The 11,182-nt window shown below is 40.7% G+C and overlaps 1 protein-coding gene across 1 annotated transcript; it reads left to right on the top strand.

Annotated features, from left to right (window-relative positions):
• The first annotated feature begins 1,623 nt into the window (after positions 1–1,623).
• Positions 1,624–5,559, top strand: RPS27L (ribosomal protein S27 like). The gene is made up of 4 exons (XM_004758755.3): positions 1,624–1,764; positions 2,667–2,775; positions 3,490–3,600; positions 5,363–5,559. Exons 1-4 carry the CDS (start codon positions 1,759–1,761, stop codon positions 5,389–5,391), a joined length of 255 nt encoding a protein of 84 aa, XP_004758812.1. The 5' UTR covers positions 1,624–1,758; the 3' UTR covers positions 5,392–5,559.
• The last annotated feature ends 5,623 nt before the right edge of the window (positions 5,560–11,182 follow it).

Below are 11,182 nucleotides of genomic sequence, written 5' to 3'. Positions count from 1 at the left end.
GCAACACAGCATCTCTCAGACCTTTCTTTCATCCCTGAATCTTTTTCTCTAAGTCTTCATTTTCTGTCTTTCTCTTCCACGTTTAAGGACCCTTCTGATTACTTTGAGATCACCCTTGTGATCTGGGCCTACCCAGATAATACTTCTAATTAGCTAATTAACAACCCTAATTCCAGTTGCCATGAATAGGTCCTGGGGATTAGGCCATTGAAGTCTTTGGAGGGGGGTCATTATTCTGACACATTATTGTATTATTCCATATACTTATCTTCAAAATATTTAATATTTTGTCATATTTAAAATACAAAATATTAAAAAACCCAAACCCAATGTCCACTTTAGTGTACAGATGAAAGGAGGATATATATTCATAGAATGAATTCTATGTGCTCATTAAAAGTCATAATCTAGGAAAATACATAATAACATGGTTCATTAGAAGTAGTGGGGGGGGGATCAAGTCTACAAAAGAATATGTACAAGATGATATATAAAACCCAAACTCCCAACAAACCTATATGCAAGTAAATAAAAAATGTTTGGAAGGTTATAGGTTAAATTGTCAAAAGTGTTTAATTTTCTTCATTTTTTTCTGCATTTCCCAAAATGTGTGAAATAAAAGGTGATGGAGAATGTTATCTAGGACATTCTTCTGGTCAAGCATTTCCCTGGTTTCCTAGCTTTTATTATTTTTTAAAAATTAAGATCTAATGTATTATTTGTTTCAGGGGTGCAGGTCTGTGATTCATCAGTCTTACACAATTCACAGGGCTCACCATAGCACATACCCTCCCCAGGGTCCATCATCACCCAGCCTCTCCATCTCTCCCATTCCCCTCCATTCCAGCAAATCTCAGTTTGTTTTCTGAGATTAAGAGTCTCTTACGCTTTGTCTAAAGGTGTTATTTATTTATTTGTCAGAGAGAGCCTGGTTTCCTAGCCTTTGATCATATTCCCTCACACCCATCCCTCAAGCTCGTCCTCATCAAAAATATTTTCAAGTGTGGCTCTCCGTGCCTTTTTTTTCAGGTCAGAGTTGTCCGCTCTGTAAAGTATAATTCTCAGAGGCATGAAGGAGTCGAGCGGTGAACTAAGCTCGGTAGCGAATCCGGTGCTTAAAAACTTTCTCAGGGCGATGCAAACCCAAGGCAGAGCCGCCTTCCCCGAACTTAACCGGTCCCTTGAAAGCTGGATGTACAAGTATACAAAACTTTCATAATTTCGCGGACACGGATTAATAGTTTTGATTAATGCTACAATTTCAACAAACGAGCGGACACCTGCGGCTCCGCAGAACCGTCGCAGAGCTGGGGGTCCGCCGGCCGGGACCGTGGAGGGACCGCCCGACTGGGCCCCCCGGGTTCCGCTACGCCGCCGGGTTGGGGTGGCCAAGGGCAATCCGTTCTCCGCAACCTAAGCCCCAGGCGGCTTCCCAGGCCGGCCACACCGCCTAAGCCTCGCCCCGGGCACCACTTGTCCGAGGCAGAGCCCAGGGGCCAGCGGCCCTCTCCCGGGAGCCCCGGAGCCGCGCGCGGTCCAAGCTTTCGTAACTACGCGACCCCCATGTACCCCCGTGGCCGGGAATCTCCGGCCCCGGCCGAGGCTGACCCCACCACCGAGAGGAGCGCCTAGAGCGGACGGGCCCGCCCGCCCCGCCTCCTCCATCCCGGAAGTTGATGCCGCTCTCCAGATCGCGTGCTGCTCGCTAGAGGTGTCGCCTTAGAGATCTGGACTGGCCGGGATTGCGAAAGGTTCAACATGCCTGTGAGTTGTTTACTTTCTGGCTTTCCGTTTGTGTCGGGCTTCTGTGTCGGGAGGGTCCCGGGGGTGGGTTAGCCCGGCGCCTCGGCGGGCCGGGGGAGAGGTCTCTGTCGAACACGGCTCGGTAGCTACGAGCCGCGCAGCTCCTCCGCGCCTGGCGGACTTGTTGGGACTTGCCCGGGCAGCGCGGCGTGTCGGGCCCTATTCTGGGCGTGGAGCGGAGAGGACCCGGGGCCGCCCTGGGCTCAAGTCTGGACTCAGTGACTAGGAGGGGGCAGCTCCTCGGGTGACACCCAGAATATCAATTTGGGGTTTTGGTGGGCGCCCGTGAGACTGCAGTCTTTGGAGTCTTTTTGCTTTTCTTGCGCTGGTTGGTTCTCGCCCCCTCTCGGAAGCGGTTTTCGGCTGGTTTCCTTTTTAAAAAACTGTTTTCGCAGTTGCCTGGCATGTTAACTCCGTCAGGGCAGTCACGCTTCAGCCACGCAGAGTTCCTGTCAGATCAGATGTTGAACCCCGGGGGCAGGGGGCAGAAATCACCCCAGCGCTGGCACTCTCGGGTCTGCCTCAGCGATTTCTGCCCTCGGCTGGCGCAGGGCTGGGGTCAAGTTCTTAGCACCACAGTGTGTTTATCGGAGACTAGTACTCCGCTGAATAAAGAAGAGCGGGATTAACCGTACCATATGCTGCTTGATCGTCATAGAGTTCCTTTACCGGGACTTGGAGAACACGAGCATTGTAAAAAGTCCTGATTAAAGTTGCTGAACAGGCTGAATAAATAACATCTGGCGTGTTGCATCTGCCGAGTGTGACTGGTATTCCTTGTTTTGCATGTATCTTTCACATACGGTTAAATCGGCCAGAACTGTGGATTCCTTCTAGCGATAATAATATGCTTTTTTATTCAGTTGGCTAGGGATTTACTACACCCGTCCTTGGAAGAGGAGAAGAAAAAACATAAAAAGAAACGGCTAGTGCAAAGCCCAAATTCCTATTTTATGGATGTAAAATGCCCAGGTAAAATTTCAGATCTTAATTCCTTTCCCAAGGAAAATTTCTAAAGGGATTGGTAGTGTGGTGTGTTATGTTTAGATAGCTACAAGTGTTAGGACTTTGTGTTGAGTAGAAGTGGGATCACAGAATTGGAAATGTCAAAAGGGACATTTTCCTAAGGAACTACCCAAACCATTGTAGAAACTTCGTGGGTGGGAGGGGGTGGTGGTTGAGACTCCAAAGGGGAGGTGACATTCGACTTACTAAGTCATTAAACTGTTCTGATCATCAGTTTTTTCATGATGCGGTGAAAAGTATGTTGATGCTTTACTGTTAAGCTGTGCTGCCCAGTGTGTGGCCATTAGCTGTATGTAGCTACTGAGCACTTGAAATGTGGCTTGTCCCAGTGGGAAATACTTTTTAAGTATAAAATATACACTGGATTTTTAATACCAATTTTTAATATCACACACATAAAAACCATATTGCTTACATGCTGAAATGGTAATAATACTTTGGAAATACTGAGTTCAATAAAATACATTATTAACTTTACCTGTTGGCTCTTTTAAAACTTTTTTCTTAATGTGATGACTGGAAAAGTTTAAGTTAAATATGTGGCTTGCTATTGCACAGCACTCAAGTTCTTCATCTTTTACAAGGTCTTTGCTAGAACTCTGGTGAACAATAGGATTTATTTTCTTCTGCTTCTCACTTTTAACATTGCCCTTTTTCTAGGTTGCTACAAGATTACCACGGTTTTCAGCCATGCTCAGACGGTGGTTCTTTGTGTAGGCTGTTCAACAGTGCTGTGCCAGCCAACGGGAGGAAAGGCCAGACTCACAGAGGGTATTCATTTGGCATTTTCTAACCCAGTGCTGATGTTTTATTATTATAAATATCTGCCTTTTTTTTTTTTTTAATTTATTTGTCAGAGAGAGAGCGAGCGAGAGTGAGCACAGGCAGATAGAGTGGAAGGCAGAGTCAGAGGGAGAAGCAGGCTCCCCGCGGAGCAAGGAGCCCGATGCGGGACTCGATCCCAGGACGCTGGGATCATGACCTGAGCCGAAGGCAGCTGCTTAACCAACTGAGCCACCCAGGCGTCCCTAAATATCTGCCTTTATTAAAAGCCAGTTTAAAAGAAATCTTAAATTCATTAGTACCATTAGTTGTATGCTTTCAGTAAAGAGTGCTCTGCTCAGATGGGTAAGTTTATGCCTTTAATTTCGCAAAGCATTGAACTTGTTTTTCTTAGTTTGGAACACCTAATTCTCTATAGTTATTTAGTTTGCTTAATTTGGAATATTAAATGTAAGCCCAAATGGAGCAAAAGAATAAGTACATACAATAGGACATAATGGATTTTCAAACCCATAAATTTTTAAATTTTTAGTTTTTGTTTTTTTAAGATTTTATTTATTTATTTGACAGAGAGAGATCACAATTAGGCAGAGAGGCAGAGAGAGACGGGGGAAGCAGGCTCCCTGCTGAGCAGAGAGCCCAATGTGGGACCCTGGGATCATGACCTGAGCTGAAAGCAGAGGCTTTAACCCACTGAGCCACCCAGGCGCCCCCAAACCCATAAATTTTTAAAATTCTCTTGTAAATATTTTGCTTTATATGTATTTCACACATTTGGCTAAAGAGTTTTTATCATTGCTAGCTAGGCAACAGATAACTAAGGTATCAATCAAAATGCCAGCAGTTTGATTTGTCAGAGCATCTACTTAATTGTTAAATAAAATTCCCATTTTATTTATTTTTTAAAAAGATTTTATTTTTAAGTAATCTCTACACTCAATGCGAGGCTCAAACTTAATACCCCAAGATCAGGAGTCACATGCTCTACGGACTGAGCCAGCTAGGTGCCTCTAAAAATCCCATTTTAATTCCTCTTTCACTTTTGTGCATTAAGAAAAAAATAGTAATTATGTATATTGTTTTCCATAGTAGTACTTATAGATTTATAATGATTCATAATGATACTTGAAGTTTGCTTGTGAATTTTAGGGGTGTTGTAAATTCCATGTTCTCACCAGAAGAGTTATAAGTAGATTTGGCAGTGAATCCAAGATCTGTTTTGTGTGTCCTGGTGAGATGTAAGTACAGAGTTGGCATATGATATTTAAGTGCAGCATTGCTCTCAAAAGCATACTTGCAAGATGTTTTCAGCCTTTGTGTCTTGGAGTTTTGTGCCCATGGATGACTAATAGGGTATTATTGTTTTCCTAATAGATTTGAAGAGAATTCTAATCAAAATCAGTTTCTTAGGAAAGTAATTCAGAATAATTCCTAAAAATTAAGATTACATTTCCTGACAGCTTGCATTAAAGTTTTAACTGTTGAATTTAGGCTCATGGTTTATAGACTCTAATACAGCGTTTGAGAAGCAGGAATAACAGTTATAGTCACATCAGAATAAATTCAAATATACAAGACTTATTATAGTAAATTTCTGGCATAAAAGGATAAATAACCTGTATGTGAATATTGTTCTAATATTCCTAAAACTTCGTTTTGTTTTTTTACCGAAAACATACTTTTTGTCATTAAAACTATAGCAGAGATGGTGTACACTTGTGTTTAACATGTTCTCATGATTCCTTTGCAGGGTGTTCATTTAGAAGAAAGCAACACTAATGATCCACACAACCTCTTGAATTTGTGTTCTATCGCAGAAAGCCTTATCAGTTCAGTAATTCCAGTTAATCTACCAAGATATGTAATTACGTTTAATTTTGTAAGGTTTACAACAGTGATCTCCTATTTTGGTGTCAGTTTTTCAATAAAGTTTTGATTATGGGCAAATTCCCCTTTTTATCTTTAGTGTGTGTGAATATGCTATATGTTTATATATACTGTGTCTGTGGATTCGTTATAAGCATTTAAAAAAGTGTATTCTGATCTGTCTCAGGAGTAGAAACTATAAATATTTGATTATCAGACCTTTTCCAAATTGCTGTGAATGGGTTAAATAATTAAAAAATGGAAAGAAGTCCATTATTTGGTAATTCTAAATACAGTTTTGCCATTGTAACTATGGAAACACATGTCCAGAAGTACATATTTAATGCAGTTAACAATCAGTATAATTACACAGTAATTACAGTGTAATGCCTTGGATTTATGTGGCCTTAACATATTGCATAATTTAGTAGATAACTGCAGCTGGGGTCTGAATGGTAGGAAGCACCTTTTGGGGTAGGCAACTTGAGAGGAGGCATTGGGAGTAGCCAGGATATACTGGCTCAGAATGGCAGATGACATGGAATTCTCTGGTCCAGACACATGAGCACTCCTGACTACAGATGTGTGTTGAGTGGCTCTGGTGTACTTGTTTTTTATCACAGCAATGTCCCCAAACCCAGCTTCACAAAGATATGACATCATCAAAAGGAACGTGGTACCATGTAATGTAACAGAACTACCTGGGACTGGAATTAGGCATCCTATACAAAAGGTATCAAGTATCAGTGTTTTTGCTATGGTGCCCCAACTCACTTTAGCTTGCATAGTTTAGGAACCTTGGCCCCAAGAAGAACCAGTGGGGATGGCAGGCTATGGATATGGAAAGGAGCAAAACCTATGATAACTAACTTAGAGGGCAAATAACCTGAAAATTTCCCCGTTGGCCTAGAGCCCAATGCGGGGCTCAATCCCAGGACCCTGAGATCATGACCTGAGCCAAAGGCAGAGGCCCTAACCCACTGAGCCACCCAGGCGCCCCTGTAAACATCTTTTTAAAGGAAAACTTCTATGTCTATAAGTAGAAAATCCGGTTACATAAAGATAACTGAAAATGAAAATGGAATTCTTGGCTTCTGGCCTGATCAGATGACAAATGGTTTTCTTACCTGGTGTTCCTGGAAATCATCAGTAAAGATTCTTCTTGTTCTTGATCTTGTTCTTATTCCTGCTCTTGCTCTTATTCATATAATGTAGGTGTCATAAAATTCAACCTTTTACAATGTAAAATGCAGTGATTTTTAGTATATTCACAGGTTGTGTAAACCATCACTACTGTTATCCCAGACAGTTTTCATTACTTCATAAGGAAACTCCATATTCATTAGCATTCTCTCCCCTTTCCTCTTCCCAGCTCCTAGCAACCAATAATAGGCTTTCTGTCTCCATCAGTTTGCCTATTCTGGACATTTTATGTAAATGGGGTCATGTAATATGTGTCCTTTTGTGTCTGGCTTCTTTGACTTAGCATAATATTTAAGATGGCCATCACACTTCATTCCTTTTTATGACTGAATAATATCTGTCATAAGAATATACATTTTATTTACCCATCAGTTGATGGACAGTGAGTTTTCACTTTCTGGCTACTTCAAACATGTATGTACACTTTTTTCTTAACTTTTTAAAAATTTATTTGACACACAGATCACAAGTAGGCAGAGAGAGAGAGAGAGAGAAGGGGAAACAGACACCCTGCTGAGCAGAGAGCCTGATGTGGGGCTCAATCCCAGGGCCCTGAGATCATGACCTGAGCTGAAGGCAGAGTCTTAATCCACTGAGCCAGCCAGGCACCCCCCAAACACTTTTTTATGTAGACATTTTAAATTCTCTTGGGTAATACACCTAGAAGTAGAATTGCGAGGTTATAATAATCCTGTGTTTAACTTTTTGAGGAATTGCCTATTTTCCAAAGAGGCTGCACCATCTTACATTCTGACTAGTAATACACAAGGGTTACAATTTTTCCACTTCGTCACCAACAGTTTATTTTATTTTATTTTATTTATTTGACAGACAGAGGTCACAAGTAGGCAGAGAGAGAGGGAGAAGTAGGCTTCCTGCTGAGCAGAGAGCCCGATGTGGGGTTCGATCCCAGGACCCTGAAATCACGACCCGAGCGGAAGATAGAGGTTTAACCCACTGAGCCACCCAGGTGCCCCTCTACCAACATTTGGTCTTGTCAGTCTTTTGGATCATAGCCATTTTGGTATGGGTGAAGAGCTATTTCACTTTGATTTTGATTTTCCTTTCCCTGATGATTAATTATGTTGATTATCTTTTTATGTGTTTACTGGCTATTCATATTTCTTCTCTGGAGAAATGTCTACTCAGATCCTTTGCCCATTTTTAATAGGGTTGGGTTTTATTGAATCATAAGAATTCTTACATATTCAAAAAAAGAATTATTATATATTCTAGATACAACACATATATATGATTTTTCTCTTTTTTTAAGTCCAAAATGGCTAAAAATCAAGGTGTTGGTGTGGCTATGCTCCTTCTGGGGGCTCTAGGAGAAGATCTATTTCCTTTCTTTCTCAGTTTATAGAAGCTGCCTGCATCCCTTGGTCTGTGGACTACATCGTCCTACCTGTAGTGTCTTGTGTCTTCACATCTCTTCTGACTCTATCTTCCTCCTATTATTTTTTTTAAAAGATTTACTTATTTTTGAGAGAGAGATTGCACGTGTGAGCAGGGGGAGGGGCAGGAGAAGAGGGCGAGAAATCCTTCAGACTCCCCACTCAGCACAGAGCCTGACCTGGGGGTCAACCCCAGGACCTTGAGATCACGACCTGAGCCAAAATACAGTCAGATGCCCAACCAACTAAGCCACCCAGGTACCCCTACTTTCCTCTTACAAGGATGCTTGTGATTACATTGGGCTTACCCAGAAAATCCAGGACAATCTCCCTATCCAGGATCTTCACTTTAATGACATCTGCAGTGTTCCTTTTGCTAAGTAAGGTAACCTATTCACAGGTTCTGGGAATTAGGACATCTGTAGGGGGCCACTGTTCTGCCTATCACAGAAAACCAAATTTTAAAATGCTATCCCAGATTTGAAAACAGAGATTCTGAAAATATGAGGTTATTCATTCTTTAATCCATTCCAATGGTAATGGTTGTATGACCTCCAGCAAGATAAGAATAATTTCTACTTGGGCGCCTGGGTAGCTCAGTTGGTTAAGTGACTGCCTTCGGCTCAGGTCATGACTCTAGAGTCCCAGGATTGAATCTGCTTCGGGCTCCCGCTGGGCAGGGAGTCTACTTCTCCCTCTGACCTTCCGCTTCTTGTTCTCTCTCTCCCTCTCAAATAAATAAATAAAATCATAAAGAATAACTTCTACTTAATATGGTTGTTTTGAAGATAAAATTAGATAATATACAAAGTGCTTAGCACAATGTGTAACACATAATAAGCACTTTGTTAATAACATTTTTTTAAATAAAAAAGGATACCATTAAAAATCAAGTACTTCAAAGTTCTCTTTTTCTCTCCCAAATTATTTACCCATCTCGCTACCACACAATTATTTTATAAAAGAGATTTTACTTTTAAGTAGTTTCTACACTCAACATGGGGTTCAAGCTCACATCACTGAGACCAAGAGTCACACACTCTACCAAGTGAGCCAACCAGATACTTGTGAGCACCGTTACGTTAACTACTGCTACAAAGCAAGCCACCCCCAGATTTAATGACTTAAACTAATGGTGATTTATTTTTTCTCATGATTCTGTGGGTTGGTTTCACTTGGGCTCACTCAAGCAGCCGCATTGAGCAAGAGGCTTACTGGACTGTAAGGTCTACACGGCTTTAGTCACAGGTCTGGCAGTGGGTGCTGGCTGTCAGCTAGGGCATCTCGGTTCTCCTTTGTGTGGCCTCCCATGCCCCAGTAAACTAATCTGGCTTTTTTTTTTTTTTTTTTTAAACAAGGTTTTGGGGCAGTATTCTCAGGGGAGAAGCTGGAAGGGCTCTTAAAGACTACGTCTAGAACTTACACAACATTATTTCCACCACATTCTATAGGTCAAAGCAAGTCACAAGGCCAGCCTAGATTGAAGAGAGTAGAGAAATAGATTCCATCTTTGGCTTGGAAGAAAGGTAAAAGCACATTACAAAGGAGTACACACAATGGAACAAGGGGAATTTATGGCCATTGGAAAACTACCACACTTTGGGAGTACTTCGAGGTTACTCATTTCCTGGTCCATTAACATGTCCACAATAAATACTTAAAGAAATGCTGTATTCATTTCCCCTATTCCAGATGAGCACAGAATATAGGTGGGAAATCTACATTAGAAGAAATCAAAATGGCTAATGAGCATATGAAAACAGTCTAACTTTACCAATAGGTAAATGCAAGTAGAAACAATCAGGTACCATTTCCCATTCACCGTATAGTCCAAAATTATAAGTTACTGTTGGCATACAACAACAGAATTATGTTCAACCACAAAAAATTGTCCCTACTCAAATATTTTTGACCTAAAAAAACAATTTCATATGGTTCAACCAAAAAAAGGATGTTCCTTACAGCAATGCCTATTAAAAAAAATTGTCAATAAGAAAACGGTATGAAATAGTCATAAACGTAGTATTTTATAGCAGCTAAAATACACTGACCAGACCACAAAATAATGTTAAACTTAAAAAGGGAATGTAGAAAGCATGTATACTATGATGCTATTTGTATGGCTGTAAATAATACAAATTAATACTATTATTAGATATGGATACATACATGGCTATGAGAGAATTAAACAGGGAATTGGAAGGGTATATGCCAACTCCTGATAGCCGCTGCCTAAAAGGCAAAAGGGACTGGAACTTTGGGTGGCAGTGAAAGGGGTCTTAAGCTTTATCTTTTATGTTATATTTATTATTTTTTAATGAAGAAATGTAACTAAATGTTAACATTTTAGGGTATTGAGACTATATTGAGCATCTGCCATGTGAATCTTTTGTGCTTTCTGGCATTTTCTTTTTAATTTCACAAAATAAAAGAACAGTCTGATACAGGGAGGTAAAGCAAATCATTTGTAGCTAATGACAGCCTTGGCAACTTGTAAATTACAGGGGTAAAAAAACAAAACAAAACAACCCCCCCCCCAAAAATCCAAACACAAGAAACTTGTGCCACGTTCTTTCCCCTAATATTAAGGATCAGCCACATCGAGATACTACTTTGAGAGATATGTGAATTTATCAGTACAATTTCTCACAATATTAAGTGAGAAAAGAAGTTATCACGGCAGAAATACCTGAAACGGGAATTCCTAATCTAGGGTCTGTAAATCCCTGACATTTGCATATCATCTTATTTTCTGAAAAAGTTCCCATCTCTTCTCAGAGCTTCAAGAATCCTAAAAAAGATGAAAAACAATGAAGGCAAGTGCCTTGTTCATAATACACATTCACTAAATTCATGGGGATCTTCACACTCTGTGGACTCTCCCACACCTATAATTTAGTCACAGTGCACTTCTCCCCAACACCTAGATCATGCTCTTGCCTCATCCTTTTCTCCCAATTTAAAGATCCCCTCTCTGGAGCTTCCAAGTAGTTCACTCTGTGGTCTACATAAAAGTTCAAAGCTTATACTGATATCACATGATCAAATTAGAACCATGGTTCTTTCACTATCAGAAACATTTTTATTTTTAGTCAAAACATATT

The sequence above is a fragment of the Mustela putorius genome, unplaced genomic scaffold (genome assembly GCF_011764305.1).
Source record: "Mustela putorius furo isolate JIRA1106 unplaced genomic scaffold, ASM1176430v1.1 tig00003896_pilon_pilon_pilon, whole genome shotgun sequence".
NCBI lineage: Eukaryota > Metazoa > Chordata > Mammalia > Carnivora > Mustelidae > Mustela > Mustela putorius.
Note: the sequence above shows the minus strand (reverse complement) of the source record. Positions and strands in the feature narration are given on the sequence as shown.

Excerpts from the sequence above, each read along its gene's own strand:
- RPS27L (XM_004758755.3), top strand. Across the intron at positions 2,776-3,489 it reads TATGGATGTAAAATGCCCAG|GTTGCTACAAGATTACCACG; the intron begins GTAAAATTTCAG and ends CCCTTTTTCTAG. Across the intron at positions 3,601-5,362 it reads AAAGGCCAGACTCACAGAGG|GGTGTTCATTTAGAAGAAAG; the intron begins GTATTCATTTGG and ends ATTCCTTTGCAG.